This window comes from Chrysochloris asiatica, unplaced genomic scaffold, assembly GCF_000296735.1.
Source record: "Chrysochloris asiatica unplaced genomic scaffold, ChrAsi1.0 scaffold00249, whole genome shotgun sequence".
NCBI classification, from domain to species: Eukaryota; Metazoa; Chordata; class Mammalia; order Afrosoricida; family Chrysochloridae; genus Chrysochloris; species Chrysochloris asiatica.
In genome coordinates, this window is record NW_006408767.1 from 3,819,035 (window position 1) to 3,844,016 (window position 24,982).

Sequence of the window (24,982 nt, forward strand, 5' to 3'; positions counted from 1 at the left end):
CTACCCCTGAGGTACCCTCCTGGTGTCAGCCTCCACGGCCTGCTCTCCTCCTCCCTCACCGCCAGCGCCCCGGACTCACATGCAGGCTAGGGTGGTAGGTGAGTAACCCATTGTCGCAGAGCGTCACATACTTCTTCTTCCACTCCTTATTCAGGGACTTGCCGCTACGCTTCAACAGGATGCCCTGAGAACAGAGGTCTGGTCAGAGACAAGAATGGGAATGGTCACACACTGTCACAGGGTCTCTTCTAGGCCCCCTGCTCCTGGGCTTCTGCTTATTTGGGCATAGGGACCTCTAAGGATCTAGGTCTGATCCAGGGAGGCACAGGTCAACAAAGGGCTCTGTGGAACCTGGCACTGTCTGGCCAGCTGCCAGCAAGTACACTGGGGCACCTCTCCCTAGGTGCCAGTGACCACTACAGCTCGTGGGGGAAGGGGAGCCCGCTCTCCTTCAGGTCTGTGTGGTCACAGTACCAGTCAGTGATAGTGCTGGCCCCAGCAGGCAGGCTCCAGGCCACAATTCCAAGGTCATCTTCAAGGTGAAGGCAAGACAGAGCACAGAGATGCCGGCTCTCTTTCCCTGTGCTGCTGCTGCTGAGGGGGTTCGAACAAGGGCACCCCCAGAATGCCCAGACTGCCCCCCCAAGTTGGGCAGAGGGGAGCCCCAGTCTTCAAGCTCAGCAAGCACACTTCTGTGTAAGGAGAAATGAGACCTTAAATGTGGAGGATAGAAAAGGATGACTACAGCTCCAGGACAGAAGGACTTCAGCTATTAGTCTCAGCACCTAAGGCTATGCCTAGGACACCGGTGGTGCTCACTCAGCATCCGCTGGCTGAACTCCAAATTGTCAGAGCAGAGAGGTAGAAGGGGAGCGCCCCCAGGAAGAGCCCTTGCTTCCTTCCTACAATGACTCCCCTCCTCCTCCTCCTAAAACATTAGCTCCTGAAAGATCACCTTATCCACCAAGGGTCCTCTCCTGAAAGTGACAAATAAGACAAGAGCATGGTGAACAGATGCTGAGTCCAGGAAGAGAAAAGGAACACTACAAAGGCGAGCCAGATCCCAGCATCACCATCCTGAGGCTGAGAAGAGGCAGTGATCCTTGAAGATTTCCAGACAAAATTCTTACAGGTGCAAGAGGGATACAGATAGATCTCCAAACTAGGCTAAATGCAGAAGGGCCAGGACCCACATTAGCTGGGGTAGCAGAAAGGAAAGCACCCTAAATTATATCCCAAGGGGTGTTAGGATACAATCTACCCACATCTGGAGCGGGGTAGAGCACAGACAGAAAAGAGGTCCAACAGTGGCTCTTCTTTTTAGGATGGAGGCTCCTGGATTTAGGAGACGTGGTGTGAGGACTTCTGTGTATGGGCTGCAGGAGCCCAAGGGTGCAGAGACTTACTCAGTTCACCTTTCCTTTGGCTGAGATCAGTATGAAATTAGGCTATTATCTCCTGACTGGGAACACGATGAAAGTGACAAAAAGGGAATGAAATCTAGTGGTCTGAGCAGCTTTAATTCAACAGATGCTTTGTATCCTTAGACCTCCCCTCCTCTGTCCTTTGTCTTCCTCCTCTGCCACTCACAAACCTCAATGGTACTGAGGAGGTATGGTTAATGAGATCAGTATTTGAGGTTAGTCATCTGAGGCTATATCCCTGTTCCCTGTTTCCTGCCTCCTTGAGAGGCTCTAACCTCCAAAGGGGCTCTGGAAGACAAGGAGTGTTCATGGGACAATTATGAAAGCCAAGGGCCACTGGAGGAAGCCATGGCACCCTGATCACAGGCCAGGTGCTACAGAAAACACAGCCACTCCTTTCCCTCCGCCTGCCCTTTACTGTAGTAAAGTGTCCCAAGACAAGTGACCTCTGAGGGCGAGTGGCCATCAAGTTCTGGAGAAGCTTTCCATCCCCATTTCCCTCTCAGAAATGGGAAGAAAGAGGTTTAGGAAGAGTTCCTGCCCTCCTCTTTGTGAGGGTTATGATATGGCCTCCCTCTCGCTCACACTGACCAACTAACTCTTCCCTGCCCCAGACTCCCAGAAGGCCACATTGGCCTCTCCTCAAAAACCCCTTTCCCCAGCCTGCCACTTTCCACCCTTCCTGCCACTAACTGGCTCTGCAAAATCAAGGAGTCCTCTCATTGCTTTGGGCCTGGTTCCTGGGACAATAAAGAAGTGTGAAACTTCCCCTGCTGTGTCCCACTTCCCTTCTGACAGAGAATCTTAAGCGGACATTCATTTGGACACTGAGGCCCTGCTCACTTAGAACTTCTCTTCCTATCCTTCACCTTGGCCTCCTCCTCTTAGGCAGGAGGTGGGAGCAGCCAGCAGCAGCAGTAATGATGCTCATTAGCTGAGGTGTGGGAGGAGGTCCAGAGTTTCATGAGAGCTGGGGACGGCTGGCCACAACCCTGCCCCGCTGCCCACCCACACCTCTCACCCACCCATCCAGCTGACTCTTCACCACACACCACCCGCTGAATGTTGGGCAGGAAAGAGGTCTCTTCCTTATCCCCTCCCAAATTTCTGCTCAGAGAAGGCACAAGAGCTCCAGGGGTCCTGCCCCCACCCCCCCTGGCCTGGCCGGCTGCGCACAGTGAAGCAGGAAGCAATCTGGGGCGGGATGGAAGCTGAGCGGAGGCGACAGCCCCCAGAGGACCCGTTCCCGCGCCCGCCTCCCTCCCAGCTCCGCCAGCCGACTTAATTGCGGAGTCCGGATTGATTGGGAATGCAAATGGCAACTGAAATGCAATCTCCACTCCCAGCAGGAGCTGGGGGGGAGGGGAGGAGCAGAACTGGGGAGAAGGGACAGGAGGTAGCAAAGGGGAGGGGCCTGAGTGGGGGAGTGCGGGCATGGCAAGTGGGCTGGGATGCCGAGAGCGTGGGTAGACGCTCCCCCAGACGCCGCCACCATATGGGGGTCACCAAGAGTGGACACACCCCCACATCTCACTTCAGCGATCCTGTGGCAGCACAGGAACACGAGGACACCTGTCTCCATCTACCTCAGAGGGCCCTGAGGTGGAGGTGGACTGATCCAGAACTCCACAGGTAAACTCCCAGTCTTAACAAGCCATTTAACACAGGGCTCAGTCACGTGGGCACAGGAAGCAAACAGCCCTGCCACCCCCATCTGCAGATAGACAGGTGCTCTGGGCTGCGCTCCCTACTTACCACATGTGTGGTGGGTGTACACATACTCTCAGAAAGTGCACACCCCTGCCTCAGGTCTGCCCGGCCCCTGTGGCCACACATATACACACACACACTCCTCACCGCACTATACCCCACAAAGGAGCCCAGGGAGGTCTGAGTTTACGTAGCACCAGGCTGAGTGTGTGAACACTAACAGGTGTTTGTGGGCCAATCATCCCAGACACATGCTCCTGGCAGAGGACTTTCAACAGCACCTGTCCCTGGCATGCTGACCCAACCAAACAAATACAAGGAATATTTCCAGGTAGGGGAGAAGCAGAAAGGCAGAGTTCCTGTCACCACACTGTTCTCACCCTGACCTCTGGGGACTCTGCCTTCAGCCTTCTTAGCACTAGAATTCTGGTCACAACACCCCCCACCCCCCAGGCCTCACCCACACTGGAGGGCCCAGCCAGTCTCTCAACCGCTCACTGGAGCGCTCTGGCCACACAATCTCTCAGCAGCCTGGCAACACGGCCTCCTGCAGACAGACAGGGAAGAGGCCAGAAGAGGGCCACCATATCCTGCAAACTCTTGCTGTGCCCACAGTGCCCAGAGTCCCAGTGGACACAGCACACTAGCCTGGCAGTTGGCTTTGGCCACAGCACTGACCTGCAGACCTTGCAGCTCCAGAGCCCCTCAGTCTTCTAGTAGTCTCTCCACATAGCCATGAACTTTTGGAAGCCCCCTCATACTTGGAGTAAAGACACCCTTTGCACTCGGAGGGAGTCCTTTCCTAGCCTAAGGCCCCACAACAGGAGGCATGGGGGATCCAGCAGGCAGGGGCTTGGGAAGGAGACAGGACAGAGTAAGAAAAAGGAGCTTTCACTGAATGCTCTCCTGTGAGGAGCTGAGGGTCACAGCAAAGCTGCCAGGGCAGAACACACCCTCAGCATCTCCTCACTGCCCAGTCCCCTTTCCAGGGAGGAGAGGAGGTGGTCCAAGGCACCTCAGCCAGAACAGAGACAGGAGTCCTCCTCTGTCAGTCCCCTTCACACAGAGTCAGCTGGCACGCTGCTAGAATTTAGTCTCTGGTGGCTCGCTGCTGCCCTCCTGTGGCAGAGATGAGGCACAGCCAGAGGGGCACTACCTGATCAGGAAGAGACCCTCTGGGGGTGGGCAACCTTCCTTTTGAAGGACTTAGGCTAGGGAGAGGCTGTCTCCCCTCTCTCCCCTCACACACTGAGACCCAGAAGAAAACCAAATTCTGGGAGTTCACAGACCCTGGTCTCTGCCCACTCAGACACAGGGCAGGCAGTGCTGACCTGCTTGATGGGGATGGCCCGGCCACTCCCAATGCTGTCCACCTTGCACTCGGCTGCCTTTCTCTCCCGGTCCATATCTGCACCCTTCCGAGACTGGAAGAGAAAACAGGAGGCGTGTTATGGAAGGCATAGGCATGCAGGGGAGCGCGGCCCACCTGAATCCCAGCCCATCCTCCTTCCTCCCTCCTCCTGGGTAGGACCTGGCAATGGTGGGCAGGGGCGGCGGGACGGGAAGCAACTGAGACCACGAGTATTCCAATGGGTTTATTCTTACACACGGCACCATACAGAGCAGCATAGGTCACTGAGCCGGGCCCGCCCCTTACAGAAGAGCAAGGACATGAGATACCAAGGGCACGAGGAGCGCGCAGCCCAGGGGGCCGGGGTATAAAAGAAGGGGGCAAGGAGAGGTGGATGGTGTGGCTGTGGAGGGGCTGGTGGCACAGGGCACGACAACCAGGGGCAGAGTCCAGAAATGCGTGGGCAGGAGGCCCATCTGCAGTACAGACACCACACAGCACAGTGCCCCGAGCACGCCGTGCGGCCCATGGGCACCGTGGACGGAGAGAGAGAGAGGAGAGATGCCCGAAGGGGCCCTGCACCCTGCCAAGCTCTTGGGGCACAGTCCACCGGAATGCAGATCCTAGGAAACAGGGAGGCCAAAGAGGGGAAAGGCAAGCGGCGGCGGCGACTGCAGTGGGTGTCCGGAGCAGGAGCAGGTGCGCAGAAGTCCATGCAGGAAGGAGCAGAGGAAGGGAGGGGCAGGAAAGCTCCCCCCAGGAGCAGCTGGGCTGCAGCAGGCGCGTGGACGCCCCCGCCCTGTGGGGCTGCTGTCACGCTGGCATCACGCTGGCCGGCCGACGGCACCGGTGAGCTCCCTTCTTCTCCATGCAGCGGCCTGGAGCAGCGGAGGCTGTGGTGGCCTCCCCAGGCAGCCCCCGCAGCCACTGGCTCCAGTGCTCCTAGCTTTCCCTGGGGGTGGGGTTAGTTACAAAGGTTCCCGTGGGTCTCATCTGAGAGCAGTCCCAGGCCCGGCCCGCCTCCGGCCCGACAGGGGACAATGTCCAGAGGTGCTGTGTGTCACCACCTGGTCTTCTAATTTGGAAGGAGTTGGAAAGGCCTTTTTGTTGATGAAAAGTTGGAAACAGTGGCACATATCTGCAAATATTGAAAGAATAGAGATTTTGGCAAGTTACACTCAAGCCGCGCACAAGTTGGTCAGCACTGGTGAGGGCAGAGAGCCAGGCGCCTGGGGAGAGGCAGGGTGGAGCACAAGAGGGGGGAGGAGCAGGAGGTGATGGGCAACCGTGGTGACAGCTGGCCAAGCTGCCCATCCACTCCCTCACTCGGGAGCCCTGGTCCCTTCGCCTTCCTGTTCTCACCAGGCTGCTGGGAGCCCAGGGCACAGAAAGGGCACAGGGCTGCCGTTGCAGCAGGGCAGGAAGCACAGAAGACCTGACGGAAGGCCACCACAGAGGGCCGCACAGCCTAGCAGTTCCACAGCACCACGTGCCTCAGGCCCTCCTGCGCTCCAGGGCCCAAACCCCAGCCCTCTGTCCCTCCGGGCCAATGAGAAGAGAGGAGGAGGGACCACTGCCACCAGGTCCCAAACAGAAGAGACAAGTCAGGTGGAGTGAAGTGCAGCCTGGCCCAACTGGGTTGGGGTACTGAGGGGTCCCACCCTGAGGACCCCCGGGAGTCCAGGGGCAGCTTGCCCACCAGAGGGTGGGAGCAGGGAAAAGAGACATAAAACAAGCACATGGAGTTGTGGGGGCCTGAGAGGCTCATGTCCACACCCATGAGTCAAAAGGGCACCAAGCCACAGCACAGCAGCGCAGGAGCAGCGGTGGGAAGCGCACAGGGCTCCGCTGTAGGCACAGTTCTGAGGGAGGAGTGGTGCCTGAGAGTGATGGACAAAAAGGGCAAGGGCCCCGAATGGCCCACAGAGATGGACACATCTTGAGATCGCCTCAGGGACAATAGTGCAACTGAGGTCACCATGGAGACAATGGAGAGAAGAAGATTGCATGTTGAGGATGGACAGCGTGAAAGGCCCCAGGCAGTGGGGATAGGCCGTGAGCTCATGTGAGCAACGATAGCAGAGCAGGGTCACCACGGTCCAGGCAGGTAAGCAGAGGACAGGGCGCAGGCGGCGGAACCAGGTCTCAGGTGGGTGGAGGGTGGTGACAGGGAGGAGAGAGGGCGTATGCCCTAGGCTGGTACAGCAGGAGAAAGATGGCAGGCCAAGAATGGTGTTGTGGGAGCAGATGACTGGGGCACGATGTCAGGGAGCAGGCATCAAGGGCACGTGGTGGTCCCAGGGCAGAGCACCCAGGGCTCTGAAACACCAGTAGTGGCAGCAGCAGGTGTAGGGAACAAGCAAAGCTCTGTGCATCTCACAGTGCGAACAGAACAGAAACAGGAGGGCCGTGGGCTTAGGGTCAAGGTAGCGCAGCACACGGTGGCAGTGGAGGTGGTGGTGGTGGCGGCGGCGGCAGCATAGTCAACAGGCAGGTGCAGCAGGTACGTGAGCAGAGCAGGCAGCAAGAGGGGGTGTGATCAGGATGGAGCAAGAGGGCACGGAGCCTGGGAGCCCCAGCTGGGCAGTGCCACCACAGGCAGAGGCGGATGGGGTGACGCAGAACGACGGGTTGCTGAGAAGCTGGCGCTCTCCTGAGGATTTACGGCCAGCTGACCCACCTTGGCCTGACCCGAGACTCCCGGCACAGTCCAGCCAAATCCCGGCTAGAAGGTTGGTCTGAGGGTGGGCCCACAGCTCAGAGCAGAATGGAGAGATGCCTGGGGGTGGGGGGGGGGTGGGGAGCTCCAGTGCACCTATGTGGGAGGGCTGGCCTTCCCATCAGAGGACACCACTGGAGTCCTGGGGTTACACTTTGGGGGCTGAGGAGGGAACAAGATGCTCCCAGAGAACTGAAGTGGGAGGATGAGGCATTGTGGGGAGAAGCAGGGTGGAGTCAGAGACCAAGGTCCCCAGTACTTTAAGGTTTTGCTGGGGGTGAGGGTGGTGTGGGGGTGTGGAAAGCACACTCATTTCCTTTCAACGGTGTGGGGTCATGAATAGGAAAAACTGGGATGTGACCCAAAGACCAGGCTCTGCCAACTAAGCCTTTGTGTAACCCTGAGCCAATCACCTTCTGGCTTCCAGTTCACTACCTGCTGAATAAAAGGAGTTGGGGAGCTAAACTAGATGCATTCAAAGGTTGCTTCAGACTGGCAAAGGAATTCTAAGAGCTCAAGGAAAGAGGGGAACTTCACGAGCAGCAAATGTGTGGCAGGAGCAGGGGGGCTGTGGGATGTGGTGAGAGCCCTGCTGTGGGCTCCGATGCTGGGTGAGGGGCCTGAAGCCTTTCGTGTGTGTCTGTGTTCAACAGAGCCCTGACCTAGGCTCCATGGTGCTGGCCATTCCCTTCAGGAGTGGGAGCCCTGGTGTCGGCCCCACCTGATCAAGGAGAACACTAGGCAGGCCAGGAAATAGGCAAGTCACGTACCGTGAAGATGTTGGAGCGCCGCTTGGACTGCTTGCGGATGGGTGTGGGGGTGGAAGAGGCAGCGATGGTCTCGATGCGCAGCTCCCGCTGGCTGATGCTGGGGGTTGAGGGGACTGAGGATGAGTAGTCGCTGAAGGCGCTGCTGCCGCCATTCGTGGCCTACAGACAGAGAGGGCTGCTGAGGGCGGCCGTGGGTGCAGCACGGGGGCAGACAAGGGTGGCAGTAGGGTCCTAGGGCCTGTTCTGCTCGCTGGAGAGGCCTCTCACGGAGACCAGAAGACCCAGCCTAAGGCTACAGGTGGAAGAGAGGCTCCTAGTTCCTAAGGAAACGTCAAGTGGAAGGCTAGGTGCAGACTGGAGGCCTTAATGAGGTAGCGAACCCTCTTCCTGAGGGCCTCAAACAGCAGCTCTGTGCAACAGGGACGCAGGGACAGACGCAAAGGCTCTCTGGTCACGTCCGAGACAGAGCAGAAAGTGCGCAGGTTGCAGGCACTGGGCTCAGGCTACGTGTTGGTACTGATGGGAAGTAGCAGGTCACCCTGGGGTCCCCAAAGTCTATACACATGTCAAGGTGGCAGGAGACGGTGACAGGCTCAGGTGCTGGAAGAGGAAGAAGTTTGTTTCAAGGCAGTGTGTGTGATGGAAATGGAAAGAGGGAAAACCAAAGAAGAGAGAAATCGGCCAGCCAGAGCACGCTGCAGAACAGAGAAAGAAAAGAAAAAGGAAAGACCACAGGATGGGGTACTATATCTGGTAGCAGCTTGGGAGCTGCCCCAGGGCTTAGCACACCCAGCACCAAGCCACCTGCCTGCTCCTTGACTGCCCATAGGCCTTCCAGCTGAGTGGAGGATGTATCCTACTTGGCCACCTCGCTCTTAATCCTAGTGCACACACATACACAATGTGTAGATACGTGGAACACGGCCCTCTGCAATACGCCTCTCAGGGCAGGGCCTGGAGGCAGAGTTAGTGGTAGGGTAGAGCTGCTCAAAGGCAGTGAAGACCCACCATTCTTCCTTTTTTGCCCCTGTAGGAACATGCGGAAATCCTTGCCATCCTCTTAGAAATCTGATGGGGAGAGGCCTTGAGAAAAGTCAGAACACTGTGTGCTGTTACGTGAACGAGCCTTGGAAAGATAATTGGCCTCGGCAGAGCTAAGGCTGAGCAGCTATCAACTTGACCCCTCCATGAGCTCATCTGTTAAGAGCTTCAGCGATGGGAACGGGGTGGGAAATGGAATTTTTTGAAAGAAAGCACTGGGGCTGTAGGATAAACCTGGACTGGTTACCACAAGGCCGGCAATTCAAATCTACCAGTCGCTCTCAGAAACTCCATACAGAGTGGCTATGAGATACAACCAACTAGATGGCACTTAATAACAACAACAATATACAGGGAGCCAAAAATAATCAGATCTAAGAAGTAGAGAGATGTCCAAGTTGTATGACACTGTAGGATAAGCACTGGACTACTAACCACAAGGTCAGACCAGCGGCTCTGCAGGAGAAAGAAGAGGCTTTCTGCTCCTGTAAAGCTTTACAGCCTCAGAAACCCTATACAGAGTTCCTGTGTGTGATGCAGTTGCCTCGATGGCAGTAGGGTGGCATTCAGGACAAGACCTGGCTCAGAGCAATTGGCCATGATATGCTACACTGCATCAAATATCAACCATCACTTTGTTGTAAAGACTACCCTTCTACATGCAAATCCTCAAGGTAGAGTAGGAGGCGGTGTGGCTGCCCGGTGCTTCACGGGGACAGGTCTGCTGAGACCCTCCTCCATCACCTGATGACAGCATCGAGCACCAGTGAGCAGAGGGAGGAGAGGGCCGGGGGCATTGAGAGGCCAGGCGTGGCACTATCCAATGATGTCAAGGGCTAGTCCTGAGTCTGAAACATTGCTGTCTTATCCCTGCCTTCTGAGAATGAGTTTCATGGAAAGTAACTTAAAAGACAACTCTAACTGCAGCAAATGTTCAAGTCTCCTTAGCTGGAGTGGGTGGAGGGGGAAGGTAGCAGAAAGAAGGGGGTGGGAAGCCACAGCAAGGAGAGACAGTCAGCCTGGGGCTAGAGGGGAGGCCAAGGCCACTCGTGCAAGCTAAATGGGATTTGAGCCACTGCTTTAGAACGGTGTGAAAGATGGGGAACAAGACAGATAGAGAGTAGGTGGAGGTGGTGGGGACACGTACAGAGACAGGAACTTCCACAGCAGACAGCCATGCGTGGTGCAGACAGAGTTAAGGCAGAGAGGAAGGTGGGCCCACCTGGTTGAGGTGCACGGCTGGGATGGAGGCAGTGGACACTGCTGAGTGGCTGGGTGAGTTTGGCAGGGACTTGCAGGGCCCGATGGCCAGTTGCTGCTTCTTCCTCAAGGCTACAACCTTCTGGGCCACTGCAGGGGACAGCACCGTCAGTTATCTACTCTGGGGAAAAGGGAACAGCCCAGACGAGAGCCTTCCCCTGACTCCCAAGCCCCTCTTGAGGCTGGCTGCCACGAGCCCCATGCCAAGTTACCATCCTGGAAGACACGCTCCACATTGAGTCCGTAGGTCGCGCATGTCTCATAGTAGGTGCAGCGTTTCAAATCTGTGGACAGTTTTCTGGCCCTACTGTCGTCAATGACTCGGGGGTTCGCAGCACTGATGGCATCTGTTAAGGGGGCATAGGGTTAGCGGAACTGGGTATTAAAGCACCTGGTGCAGTGAAAAACGTGGGCTTCTTGTCAACTCTTGACACCAGCACAATGAGGGAAAATGGGCCACTCAGTCTCCCAGAATCCCTAACTCCCTGATCATTAACCTCAAAAGATGACGACTATATAATTACTAAGCCCTGGCCTATTTCCAGAACAAGATGTAACAGAAGTGGGGAAAGTTGAATGTGGCTCTAGGAAGCCTTCAGATGTGGATGTCAGTGTAAGGTCTCCAGCTGCGCTGAAAAAGGCTTGTGGAGGCGCTGGGTCACCCAGGTTTTTGTTACCTACTCCACCTCTGCCCCAGATACTGCCCTCTTCTCTGCCATCCCTCAGTCCCAATGCTCCCCAGACTTACCTTGAGTGCCCACCAGCACCATGGGCACCTCACTGGCATTCCGGAAGCTGCAGAGCCTCAGAAAATAGTTGTACACTGTCTGGAAGCTGATCTCATCCTCTAGGCTGAACACAAACACCACGGCATCCACCCAGGCAGCAAACTACGAGGAGACCACCTTACGTTACTACCCGGCTTGGCAACTGGCAGACCCCATCAGGAGAGCCTGGCTCGTGAGCCCTCCCATCCACCCCAGGAATCTGGAAGAGGGGTGCCATGACACGGGGATGTCACCTGGAGTTCAGGAGGACCTCCTTCATCTCGGATGAGCAGCAGGTAACTCTGACCATCTACCACTATCTCCTTCTTAAACCGGCCCCCTGGGAACAAAGTCTACAGTCAGTGCTCAAATGTGGAGAGCACTAAGGGAAGACGTGGAACATTTCCAGTTAAGAAGATGACAAAGACAGGGATGGTTCAAGAGTCAGAGAGCCCTCTGCACCGAAAAGCTAAAAGGCAGGGAGGGAACAGAGAGGCCACCACACTCACCCTCGGGGGACTCCTCTTGGACATAGGTCCCTGTCAGATAGCGATGCACCAGGGCTGACTTCCCACTGGACAGGTTCCCCACAATGCCCTGAGGGGAAGGGGTAAGAAGGCATTGGGGAGGCAGTGAGGCAGAGGCTAGGACAGGATGGGAAAGGTAAGCGAAGACCTGAGAGGAGAGGGAGCAGGGCTGACGGGAGGGGCAGAGGAAACAAGGCAGGGTGGGGGAAAGGTCAGGCAAAGAGAAGACAGGCAAGGAAGAGTTGCCCAGGGCCCTTCTCCCATCCATGCCCACCTGCCTCCACTTACCACTTTAAGCTCTGGCACAGAGCGACTCAGTGTCCACTCTTGGCTGTTCACAAATGAATCTGTGGAAGAGAAAATAGTCCCATTAGAACGGGAGCAACACAGACAAGACAGCTCCTCCTGCCCCATTCATATATACCCTGATATCCACCACCATACCCTTCCCAGCAAAAGCCTAAAAGACCTGGCTGGAGTCAATGAGACCTGACACTCAGGGAGCAGCAGGAAAGTTGGGTTTTTTTTTTTCAGTTAAGAGTCCTAAAGTCTTCAGGGAGTATAGGTTCACTTCCTAGGTTTCAGACCTGTCCCTCTTTACCTCACTGCTCCCACAGGAGGACTAGTTCCCACCTTGAGTCACGCCCAGTCAGATGCCCCCAGGACCCAGACTTCAAGCCCAGGTTAGCAGCCATCCCAACTGGTTCCAGCCCAGATCCAAAATAGGCTGGGCACTTGGCAGGAGGGCCCGCCTCCTGCAGCAAGTAGGAACAGCTCACCCAAAGCAGGGTAGGGCCACCCACCACATTCCTGAACCTTGGTGAAGAGGGAGGAGCACCTTACTGGCCCTGTTCTTAGAAGGGCAGGTTGAATAGGGTGCTGCCTCCCCACCACACCGCACCTTCCCATCTAGACTCCTCTTTAGTGGGAAGGCAGGGCCACCCTTTCTTTCCCAAAGACCTGCATCCCAGTCCCCCAAATCCCTCTCCTGCAGTCTGTCTCCAGCACCTCTGGAAGCTGCCACTTGGCTTGGGCAGTGTCTGTGGAAAGAGAGCCTCCATGTTCCGCACAGCCCGCAGCAGTAGCCCCACCTCTTCATTTTTGCAGGTTTTACTATCTAGCCTCCACCCCTCCTCTGCATGGACCTATCCTCGCCAGCTGCCCTTCGAGATGGACAGGGCTTGTTTCCCTTCCTCAGCCTGCCTGCCTGCAACTGTACCATTCCGGGATGTTTCAGAGGTTAGTTATCCCTGACATCAGCTGAAGAGGCAGCAGGAGAAAGCGCAGCATGGCCTGGGAGTTGGGAAATGTTGAGTTCTAGTCCCTCTTCTACCACATCAGAAGGTTGGAGTCCCATCTCTCGCTTCCCTTCCTCGTCTCACATTCCATGATACTGTGCATCAGGGCACCCAGCACTGGCCCGCCCACCTCTCTACCAGGTAGGTCAGTCACAAGGCCGAGTGCACCACAGTCCTCCGGGGCACCGCGCCGGCTTCTCCGACCTCAAGAGGCAGGCCGTGCTTCTTACCGGGCGGCGGCGGTGGGCCGGGCGCCTTGCTCTGCCTGCCAAGCAGCAGCGGGGCTGCAGCTGCCCGGCGGCTCCACAGTGGCGCGGTAGCCGCAGTACGGCGGAAGCGACTGGCCAATAGCCTCCAGAGACCGGCGGCGGATCGCGGAGGGCGTGGGTCGTGGCCCAGCAGGTCGCAGCGGCCCGGCCCGGTGTGCAGAGAGCTGGCGTCGCCATCGCTCCGAGTGCGCGCACGCGGCGGCCCTGGCAGCGGCCCTGCCTCGGACTCAGAGCGCCGTACCTCCTGGCCGCGCCGCAGCCGGAAGCTGAAGCTCTTTCTCAGTGCCGAGAGGCCACGGCGGGGCGAATCGGAGCGCCGGGCCCCGCGCAGTACCTGCCAGCGCTGGCTGCTCCACAACGAGGCGCCGCGCAAGAAGCCCGCGCTGCCGGCCCGGCCCAGCCCTACGCCCGGTTCTGTGCCGGCTGTGCCCGCCAGCTCCACGCGGTTCACCTCCAGGAACGTCATGCTGGCGGGCCGCGGGCGCGCAGGCTCCTCGCGCGGGGCCCGGGCGCGCCGTATAGGCGCAGGCTCATGCAGTGTAGCACTAGGTGCAGCAGGCGACTGGCGCCCGTCAGACTGGCCACGGCGACCAAGGCGAGGGCGCAGCAAGCCGAGCAGCAGGCCTCTGGCCCCGGCGGGCGGTGGCGCCGAGCCCCCCGGGCATTCGCTCCGCGGTCGGATCGAGGCGCTGTGCAGGTCTAGCGAGTCACAGAGGCTGAGGGCGCGGCGGCAGGCAACGGGCCGCTCCCCCGGGCAGCTGTCAGCCGGTGGCCAGCCGCGCTCCATGCTCAGGGCCTGGGAGCAGTAGCCAGGCCCATGGTGAGGGGCGCGGGGCTCTGCCCGGGCCGGGCCACTGCTGGTGCGCACGGACCTCTGGCCTCTGGGCCTCGGGTGCCTGGTCGACCAAGTCCCTCAACTCCTCCACCTCTCAACGGCAAGCCCAGACCTGGAGAGGCCGGGAGCCAGCCAAAGATAGAGAGAGGCGGCAAGCCTGGCCTGGAACGCCCCGGAACAGTGGCTGGGGAGCCAAGCAAGCCAGCCAGCCAGCCAGCCAGCCAGCCGGGGCAGCCCCCGGATCCCTCAGAGAACAGGAAATTCCAGCCCAGAGCTCCTCCTAAGGACTGGGGCAGGTAGGTAAGGAGCTGTCATTAGGAGCAAGACAAATAAATAACCGTCCTCAGTGACACCAAACGCTGGGCTCCGTTTTGGAGAAAGTTAGCTCCCTTCTCTTACTCCAAAGGAAGAACAATCAGAAGGTGAGACATGAGGGCAGGAACTCTTAAGAACCTTGATTGGGAGTCAAGAGGAATTTTGCAAAGGATTCCAGATTCATGCTTTACTGGATAAGGCCTCCTTATGTAAGTGAAGGATTGAGACTGTCTACTTCTCACATCCAGAGTCATTCAGCAGGCAAATCCCATGCCATCTCTGGGCCTCAGTCTTCTCATCTGTATAATGGAGAGGAAGCCTGAATGCTGCGGTCCTGGCCTTAAATAATCTGCTGAGCCATTCTGAGATCTAAAAACTTGCTAAGAAGTAGAGCTGTTTGATATTACTGCAGGCTTATGCTAATGACTGAGGTGTTTTTTCCTTTGGAGATTATAAAGTCCAGAAGATACTCATCTGTCTGGACTAGGTTAAGTGTCCTGCCAAAGGGTAAGAGAAAATCAAAAGATGACATCTACAACTGGACCAACAATTGTGATGAATGACTCATTTCTGAGACCCAGAGTTTCTGGCTTCTTGTGGCTCCCTGGACCTTCCCTATTGTTCTGATGTCCTGGTTAGAGTATGACCCTCACTCTATAAAAGAGAACAGTGCTTCCAGGTACAGGGCACCCTCTCCATTCTAGATTGTAAATTACACCAGATATTCAGTACCTCAGTATCTCCCTCAGAATGGGGCAAGCCCGTTTGATTTATATTGCATTTGGAACATCAGCCATCTCCTGAGGCCCTGGAGTTTGCCACAATCCACAAAGTGAGAAATCATTACTACTTCAGTCCCAGAAGCCCCCAGGAATTGATCAGGAAGAATCAGTTTAGGTAGTGGTAAGGGATGTTATTGTTATTGTTGTAAAATGCCATCATGTTCCACTCCAAACTCATAGTGACCCTGTATAGGGTTTCTGGGGAGCGACTGATGACTTTGAACCACCAACCATGCACTTCAAACCAACCTCTAGGTCCAGTGTTTATGCTACACACCAGGACTCAAGGGACGAAGGCAGAGAAATATACTTCCAGGTTTTTTTCTACTTCTAACCCAACTCTCCATACCCTTTTCTGCTTAAGAATTCCTTCTCCAGGTCAGAGTCAGAGTGGTGCATTCCTGAGGGGGCTAGGGCAGGGAATGCCTAAAGAAGGCTGGGCCTCTCCATGGAAGTGCTGTGGCAGAAGTGATGGCTGGAAACACACAAGTCCTGGTCTGGATCAGTCAGACTTGGAGAAGCCCTGGGGGCGACTTTGGATTTCTCTGGGACTGGTTATTAACAGTGATGAGGTCACTTATTACTCTCTGCGTTAGAGATTCCCCACATAATAGATACTTCAGCAGAAGGGCCCTCCCAAGGTTTCTCAGGCAGGCATGAAGACAAGAGCACATAGAGCCCAGGACTCCTGTCTCCCAACCTCACTGAGCTACAGGTGAGTAAATGCTGTCTCCACTTGACCTCCCTATCTGCATACCTGTCAGTATATCAGCTCTCTCTCTCATATACACACAGGGAATGACTCTTCCTCCAAAGAATCAGTCTGTTCATCACTTACAAGTCTGATTCTTTGCAAGTCTGAACATGCAGTCTTGGGGACTGAGGGAGGGCAGTGGATAAGGTGCCCAACAGGGGTAGGTTGCTTTAGAACTGGAATGGCCTCCAATGACAAAGCTCTAGTCTCCTTTGGACTGGGCCCCTTTTTCCACAGGCTGCTCTTGGTGGGAGCCCAGCAGGATGGGATATAAGAGTACAAGACTCCCAGACTGAAACATTCTTCCTCTTCTTTTTCTCACTCTCTTCCTCACTCACTTTCTGTCTTTGTCTCATATATACACAGGGTCTTGGGGAAGGCTGATTACAGTGCCAAAGCTTCGAGGTGAGGAAACATCTACTCTCATCTGCTCCTGTGTCCATCTGACCCACTGAATCAGTCAGTCCTGGCAAAAAAGGTCAAACTGAGTCCATTCCCAAACCTGGAAGAGCTTCCTCTTCCTCATATGGTTTCTTCTTCCTTCCTACTCTTTCCCAGAAACTAAGGAAACTAGACAGGGAGAAGCATCTGATCAAACACAAATGTCCCATGACATCAAGTCAGGCAGAGACCTCAAATGGAGAACACCCATAGGCATACACCTCTCTTCTTCTTTGGCATCAGCTCCAGGGAAGGGACTAGGTTTCTATTCTGTCTCACAAGATTCTGCTCCAAGAACCTGCAGCAAACACAGTTTCACATAACATAGTTCTCACTAACTTCTTGTTGCTGTTAAGTGCTGTCAAGTCAGTTCCAACTTGTAGGGACCATGTATAGGGTTTCCAAACAGCAAATGGTGAATTGGAACCACCATCCTTGCGGCTCAAACCAACCTTGCAGTCCAGAGCATTATCCTACAGCACCATGCTCATTAACTGTAAGTCTGAAGTAAAATAGAGCAGTCCTAAGAAACTCCAGGCTGGGGCCACATCCATGCTGTTGTTGTTGTTAAGTACCATCGAGTCGATTCCGACCCATAGTGACCCTGTATAGGGTTTCCAAGGAGCAGTTGGTAAACTTGAACCACTGACCTTGCAGTTCACGTGACTTTGCTGTCTGACGCATTAGCCCACAGCGCCACACCGGGACTCCGTAGAAACTCCATTAAAGTGGTCCCTGTGACAGCTCCATGTGTCTGAAGGCCAAATCTGTCACTTGGGTTGAGTTAGTCCATGGAAGTTACTGGGGGATTGTTGTCAGCTGCTGTTGAATCAGATCTGACTTTTGGTGATCTCATGCATAACAGAAGGAAACCAACTTCATGATTGCTAGTATACTTCAGTCCACTGTTGCAGCCACTGTGTAGACTAAGTGCCTTCAGTTCCAGCAATCTATCAGACATTCTGTTAAGATCCACAGAATTTTCAGATCTAGATTACCTTAGTTGGACGCTCCACTGAAACCTGCCTACCACGGATGACTTGAAATACTGGTGGCATACCTTCCAGCACATAAGCCACTGCAATATAACAAACTGACAGACTAGGGAAATTACAATCCATATTCTGGGGCCACAACACTCTTCCCTGGAGGCAGGAAGTACAGATGAATACCAAAGAGCCCTTCTGCTCTGTATGCTAGAAGAGGAGGCAAGACAACAGCTCTAGGCAGATGTGATACTAGGTGAGCATGTTGGCCTCAAATGTCTCACTCTAATTAAGTGCCATGTGCTGTGAGAAGGGCAGGGGACTAACTAGCGCCAGGGGCATTGGGATACAAGGGAGACAACTGCCAAGAAGGGATCTATGAGACTGTCAGTTCTATAGGACAGAAAAGAGCAACCTCTGCCCCTGAAACACCTTCATGTCTTGTACTTTGTCTTCACTCAGATTCCAAGAGGCTCAAATTGTTCATGGGAAAATGAAACCTTAAAAAGGTAATGGAAACAACAACATATATATTTAAAATAAAAAAAGGTAATGGAATTTATCATGAACTTTTTGAAGCCTCCTTGTATTGGCTGGTTCCTCAGTTGGTAAGTACTGAGGGAGGTCCAGCTAAGGCCCATACAACCTACAGAGAACTGATGGGTGTCCTCATTATCAGAGATGAGTAAACACTAAGCTTCTTCCTAAAAGCCAAGAGTCATGGGTGGCTTGCGAGGGTCCAGAAGGCTGGTGTCACCTGGCCCTCCAATGCCGCGCAGGTTCCTCTCATCCACAAGGTGGCAGCAGAACATCTCCAGCAGCCTCGGTGGGCTTAGAGGAAGCTGGCCCAGAACCCAGCAGAAATCCTTGAGAAGCTTCAGGTTGCCCAAGACCTCAGTTACTGAGTCTGAGAGAGGCAGTGAGGTCACACCAGGAGTTTCCGGAGGGTGGGGTGGTCTCCAGCATGTTCTGTTCTCTTTGCACAGGTGTCCAGGTTGAGGATTAGTGAAATGAGATTGGGGGGGTGTGGGGCGTGAGGGAAGAGTTGTGGCTGCCTTCCTGCTACAGTCCCCTTTACAGAAAGTCTCAGGCTTGTCCACAGAGAACTCAAGTCTACTGCCACTGCAGAAATTCTATCCCCCAGCCTGCTCCACGCCCAGCATGCATCATCTTCATAAATGGCTCATTGTCAACTCCCTAGGTGCTCAAGCCAAAACCCTAGAAGGGCTTCTCTATTCCAATTCCCTCAGTCTCTCCACTGCCCACCTCCAGTCTACAGGTTAGTCCTGTTGCTTCTACCTCCTACACATATTCTAAACCTGCCCTCTGCCCACCACCAGGAAGACCCACCCCCCTTCCTTCCCCTGTCTCAAAACTGCTATATTCGCTTCCCAAAAGGCTCCCAGCTTCCACCCCACCCCACCCTACCCTATTACCAGCAATCTGTCTTCTTTTCAAAACTACAAATAACTTTAAAACATGGCCAACGTTCTCTAATGGCTTCCATTTGATGCAGAATTACAGTCAAGCTCCTGATTCCATAACGTGCAATTTGCCCATGCAGGCAGTAGCTACTGTCTGCCTAGAGCCTCTGCCCGTCTGACCTTCTTCTGCCTGGCATCACTCAGACCTCTCCTCTACCCTCTCAGCACTACTTCCACAGCAGGCAGGCTTCCCTGCCCATATGGTGAGTCCAGTGCTCTGCCACATGCTCAGGACTTGGTGATGTTCCCCTATCAAACTCTGCCTGGTAAGCAAAGACCTACAGCTGATGTCTTGGAGGCGTCCCTCCCAGCTGCAGCGGTCAAGGGTTAGTGCTGTGTCTGGGAGGGCTGCACAGGCAGATGGTGAAAGTGAGTTCAGATAACCATATTGATCCAGTACCAGTTTTTGTCAAATTAGAACTTTGGCTGGCTTTAGAGCCCCAGCTTGGGCTGCCAATAATTAGTTTGGCCCCACCAACTCCTCTTTCAGACTTCAGTGGTAGAGTGAACTACAGGTCCTTGAGGCGCATTTTAGATTATGTTTTTCTTCAAAATTCTGATGAAAACAAAAAAAATTGCACACAGGTTTTTACTTAGGTCTCCCAGTTTGCTACGTCCTGCACGGATTCCAGGTTAAGAACATACACTTGCTTCTGCTTCTACTTCTCCCTTCACAGCTACGGTCATGGATACCTGAAGACAGGGAAGGACTTGCCCAAGGTCAGCTGGGCAGACCTGGACAAGGCGCAAAGCCATGGACCCAAACAAGCAGGTGCTTGGTCACCACTCACCTCACCCCTACAGCATCATTCTGTGAGCCGAAATCCAGACAGCTCCCAGAGGGCCTGCGATGATGCCCAGCACAGAAAAGCACCCGAGATCTCCCCTGGACCTTCTAATGGCTGCTGCTCTACCAATCCTGGGACCACTACTCCTATTCTCAAGCCCAGTGTGTCAGAGCCCCCTAGTGGGCTGGGTGGGAGCAGACAGGAACAGGGGCACTGAGGACAGGAAATAAAGACACAGCCTCTGGAGTGGCAAAGCATCACCCTCATTCAGAAATGGCTACTCGGCCCAGATGGATCTCTTGACAGGTGTGTTTTGGTTTTCCTTCTTTCCTCTGTGTTAGGGCTCTGGAGACACTCATGGACCAGATGTAGGCCCACCCATCAGGGTGCAGTCTGTACCCTGATGGGTGGGCCCCACTGGCCTCCTGACCAACTGCCCTTGAAAGTCACCTGGACACTCCATCCTCTGTCTAGACTAAGCACCAACAATGCACAGTCCCCACTGGTCTCCTGACCAACTGTCCCTGAAAGTCACCTGGACACTCCATCCTCTGCCTAGACTAAGCACCAACAATGTGCAGTCCCAGGACCAGAGACCAGGGTCAGCCACTATACAGGGTGCTGGTTATACCAATGTCATTCCCACCTCATGCTGACCCTAACGGCAGTGGTCTGAGGCTGCATCCGCCCAGGGGAGCCTGAGTCAGAATGAAAAGTGCCATCATACTCCCAATCACATCCCTCCTAGGCACATTTTGACATTTTTCCTGCATTTGACACTTTTGTAAATACTGTGCTATCTTCCTTCAAAACTGAACATCAGTCCAGCTTAAATCAAATGAACCAAAAATCTGCTGCTTTCAGCCTAATGGCTTTCTAAAATGCGCTCAATTAATGAGCTCTTCTTTAGCCATCATGTTAGCGCTTTCACTTCACCTTATTTTTAGAAAATCAAATTGTCTGAATGCAGAGAAAACTCAATAGAGTATTTAAGTAGCTGCACATTTTACAGCACCAAGCTGGAGGGTTGCCGTGGTGGGCAGCTGACAGGCAGTGCTGCCGAGAGCTCAGGAGGACTAGTGACGGCTCAAACATGGAGGCACAGGCAAAAAAGCTCTCAAAGGGTAGCTGGGACACAGTGTAAACACAAGAGTCAGAGAGTCTCAGTTTCATGCACAGAAGTTTAAAAGCACCTATAATACAGTCCTGTTGTGAAACACTGGACTGCAAGGGTGGTTTGAAACACAAGGTCAGCAGTTTAAACTCACCGGCCACTCCTTGGAAACCCTACACCAACTCAACAGTACTTAACAACAACATACTCCCATAATAGACTTTCAAAGCGGGGCAGGGATCAACCCAGAGCCAGGTGTCCGCAATCCAAAGCACTGATACGCAGACCACATCCTCAGAGGCTCTCCATAGAAGGGAAATTTAGGTCTCTGGGGTGATGCCGGACCATGCAGGGCACACTTCAGCAGGACGTGGTAGAGAGACCCACCTCAGTTTGAGGCCTTCTCAGTCTGTCCTGGCCACCAAGCAGCCTGGATCTCTACCTCCTTCTCATCCCAGACCCCTCTTCACCCTCTGGCAGGTCTCCCCATCCACCCTATGAGCTGCCCATAGCTCAAATGTTGCCTACATCCAAGGAGGCAGAGGCTGCCCTGCCAGGTCTAGACACAGTGTAGCCTCGAGCTCTCCACTAATGGCAGAAGGGCAGTCAGTCCTGAGTACAGGGCCACCCCCAAAGCTGAGGCCCAGCTGGCTCCACTCCATAATTTTCCTCATACAACCCTCAAGTGTTCGCAGCCCCCTGGTTCTCTCACCGAGATGCTAGAACACCTGAGTACTGAAATCTGGACCTCAGACTTCTGGGAGCTACAATTTAGATCCTCATTTTAATTGCACTTACTATCTGTCTTGAGCCTGATTACTTGCTCCCTGGTTAGCCTATCAGTGATCAGTGTCAGACAACCCATTTAAGATACGCAGACAGAAGCCTTGGATCAGAAGGAGGAAGCCTGGACTCTGTGGGCCCCAGGTCCACTCGGTAGCAATTCTGCGACCCCCTCAGGAAGGGCATGAAATGGCTGGAGACACAGTGTAGCTGGTGCCAGCCAGCTCTCCACCTTCATACATCCATCTGTCCTCCCTGTGCATGCCTTCCTGGAGCTATCAACCTCCCTGAAGAAAGCCCTGCTCACCACACCACCCCGCTTCTCCTTGAAGCCATTGATGTCACCACCTGCCCCCTGCCCGGATCATCCCTGTCACCACCCTCCAGACACAGGTGATCAAGAGACTGAGCCAGATGCTATGCAAAGCTTGGAGAAGCAGGCGGGGATGGGGTGGGAAGGGGGACAAACAAAGACTACCTCCTGCAACTTATTAGGGGATGTACGCAGAGGAAAAAGGAGCTCTGGTAACGTAGTGGTTACAAATCGGGCTACGAACCACAAGGTCAGCAGTTCAAAACTACCAGCTGCTCTGCAGGAGAAAGATGAGGCTTTCTGCTCCCGTAAAGATTTACAGCCTCGGAAACCCTGTACAGGGTCGCTATGAGTCAGAACCCACTCCACGGCACTTAGCAACAACATCAACACAGAGGAAAAGGAGCTCTGGTAGTGTAGTGGTTACAAGTCGGACTGCTAACCTCAAGATCAGTAGTTCAAAACTACCCAACATTCTGCAGAAGAAAGATGAGGCTTTCTGCTCCTGTAAAGATTTATAGCCTCAGAAACCCTATACAGGGTTGCTATGATTTGGAACCAACTCCACGGCACATAACCACAACCACCACTGCACAAAGAAAGGAGTGCATTAACAAGAGGACGGTCTGCTGGACCAGGGAGAAGGAAGAGGTCAAAAGGAATATGCACGGCTCATCAGAGCTAAGAACAAGAAAGGATCAATAGGTGCTACTATTGTGAAAAAATCCTGAACCCCTCAAAAACCTTAAGACCAAAAATAAATATGTAGCTATCATTAAGTACTGCTGAGTAGGTTCCAACTCATAGCAACTCTGTATACGGTTTGAACCATCTGGTATCGGTTAAGTGCTGTTGGATAAGCATTGGACTGACTGTAAGATTGGTTTGAACCACAAGATCGAGGTTCAAATTCACCAGCTGCGCCTCAGAAATAGGTTGTTATGAGTCAGAACCAAATCACAGCACTTAACAACAACCAAAGAGGTTTGGCTTTGGCTGTTTTACGGAGGCTGTCATAGGCTGACAAAGGTGTAAGGGAGTGGGTCTGCAGGCCCCTGGCTGGGCATCACCTTAGCCATACATGGGGGCTGTAGGGGCTAGCGAGAAACCTTGGCCACAATCAATTTTTACCACAGTGATTCCCAAGGAGACAATCTGAAGTAGAGGTCAGGATTTAGGATCAAAGAAATGTCCAACCACATGGATACCAGGACAGAAACTATTACAAATTTAAGTTTGGAATTATTTTGCAACCATTTTAAAAATAATGTTTGCACAGACTTTTTGGATGAAGGGCAAGGCTTTCCTCAGTGGGCATTTTAGCTTGTTTTCCTCAACCTCCTGGCTCAACTGGAGCTCACCATGAAGTTGCCCACCTCAACAAACATGCTTTTGACAAAGATTCAAAACCACTTTCAGACTCTGGGTGTGACACGAAAGAAGATTGTGGGTGAGATTAAAGAAATGAATGCTCTAGTAATCCTTTTAGTTTATTTTATCAGAAAAAGACCCCTAACACACTCAGGCATAGGCTCACTTGGCCCCATGCCCGCTTTTGGCCATGGCATCCACCCTTCCCTTTCCTCCACAATGAAGCTTGTAGGGACCAAGCAAGAGCAGTCTTGGTGAAGCAATAAACATAGCTCACTGGATGACATACTAAAGCTGGGGGCACCCCACCTCCTGCCTGCCAGTTCCTGAGGTCTCAAAGTCACTCACCAATTCCTGTTGATGGGACACTTGGGCTGCGCTCTTTCTTTCTTTTCCAAACTGTGGTACAAATACAAGGAGGCTTCAAAAAGCTCCTGGAAAAAATTCCATTATCTTTCAGTTCCAATTTTCTATAAACTTTTGAGTTCCCCTCATATATATAACAAAACATTTGCTTGTGCAACATTTATAGGTGTTCAATTCAGTGACATTAACTGCATTCATCACAATGTATTTCTCAATTTTTTATTAGCACCAACAGAAATTCAGTACCATTTTAGCAATAACTCTATTCTCTCCTCCAGCCTGCCCCTAGTAAACTTTGATCCTTATGCTGTTGTTATGTGTAATCAAGTCGGTTCCGACTCACAGCGATCCTGTATAGGGTTTCTGAAGAGTGGATGGTATGACTGAACTGCTGACCTTGTGGTTCAAACCAACCTTCAGGTCGAACACTTATCCTATGGAGCCACATCAGGGCTCCTTGAGCTCTATAGCTTTGCTTATTTTAAAATATTGCATATAAAATGGGATCATACAATATTTATCCTTACATGACGCATATATTTCACTCAGCATGTTTTTAAGGTTCACTCATGTGGTAGCATGTATAAGGAACTTCACTTTTCTTCATGGCTGAGTAATAGTTCATTGTACGCATGAACCATATTTTATTTATCCAGTCACCTGTTGGGTGTTTTAGCTTGTTTCCAGTTTATCACTATTGTGAATGGTGCTACAATGAACACTGGTGTACAAAGTATGCTTACATCCCTGCTTTCAAGTCTCTTGATTACATATTTAAGAGTGGAATTGCTGGGTCATAGGGTTTGTTGCTGTTATGTGTCATGCAGTCGGTTCCGACTCATAGCGACCCTGGACAGGGTTCCTGAGGCTGTAAATCTTTACGGGAGCAGAAAGCCTCCTCTTTCTCCAGTGCAACAGGTGGTAGTTTCGAACTGCTGACCTTGAGGTTAACAGCCCAATTTGTAACCACTACGCTACCAGAGCTCCCTACTTTTGGAGGAATCGCCAAACCGTCTTCCACAGTGGCTACATTTTACAATCCCACCAACAATGCATGAGGATTCCAATTTCTCCACATTCTTGCCAGCACCTGTTGTTGCATCCTTTATCTAAAGATCACCACAAGCAAGGCTAGATGAATACCTGTGTGCATACTGTTTTCATTCCATAAGACACATTCTAAACAGAGGACAGCTGGTTTCAAAGGCCTTTGTATGCTGAGTGCTAATCAATAATGTCTGGTTGCTTTTCCAAAAAGGAGGTACTAATTCACTCTCCCATCTCCTCCCAGGCAGATATGAGACTGCCGGCTTTGCAATGTTCCAGCAGCATCAAAAGTTAATGGCTAGCCTTGAAGAACAACAAGAAAGCTGCAAGCCACTGCATAACATGGATGAACCTTGAGGGCATTATGTTGAGTGAAATTAGTCAGTCACAAAAAGAGAAATACTGCATAGGACCACTACTGTAAAAGACTAAGGGAAAGAACCCATACTAAAGGGGGGATGGGGGGA

At 53.3% G+C, this 24,982-nt stretch overlaps 1 protein-coding gene across 4 annotated transcripts in view; it reads right to left on the minus strand.

Annotated features, from left to right (window-relative positions):
* Nucleotides 1-24,982, minus strand: part of AGAP3 (ArfGAP with GTPase domain, ankyrin repeat and PH domain 3) — a 95,045-nt gene that overhangs the window by 14,447 nt on the left and 55,616 nt on the right. For 3 of the 4 annotated variants that reach the window (XM_006873681.1, XM_006873682.1, XM_006873680.1), the window contains 9 exons: nucleotides 11,858-11,916; nucleotides 11,552-11,639; nucleotides 11,297-11,382; nucleotides 11,024-11,165; nucleotides 10,488-10,622; nucleotides 10,238-10,365; nucleotides 7,975-8,133; nucleotides 4,466-4,558; nucleotides 80-184 (listed from right to left, as the gene is read on the minus strand). In XM_006873681.1, the coding sequence (XP_006873743.1) occupies nucleotides 80-184; nucleotides 4,466-4,558; nucleotides 7,975-8,133; nucleotides 10,238-10,365; nucleotides 10,488-10,622; nucleotides 11,024-11,165; nucleotides 11,297-11,382; nucleotides 11,552-11,639; nucleotides 11,858-11,916 (995 nt within the window). Of the gene's footprint in view, nucleotides 1-79; nucleotides 185-4,465; nucleotides 4,559-5,560; nucleotides 5,624-7,974; nucleotides 8,134-10,237; nucleotides 10,366-10,487; nucleotides 10,623-11,023; nucleotides 11,166-11,296; nucleotides 11,383-11,551; nucleotides 11,640-11,857; nucleotides 11,917-24,982 lie in introns of those variants that run through there. The other variant, XM_006873683.1, reaches the window with a different exon arrangement.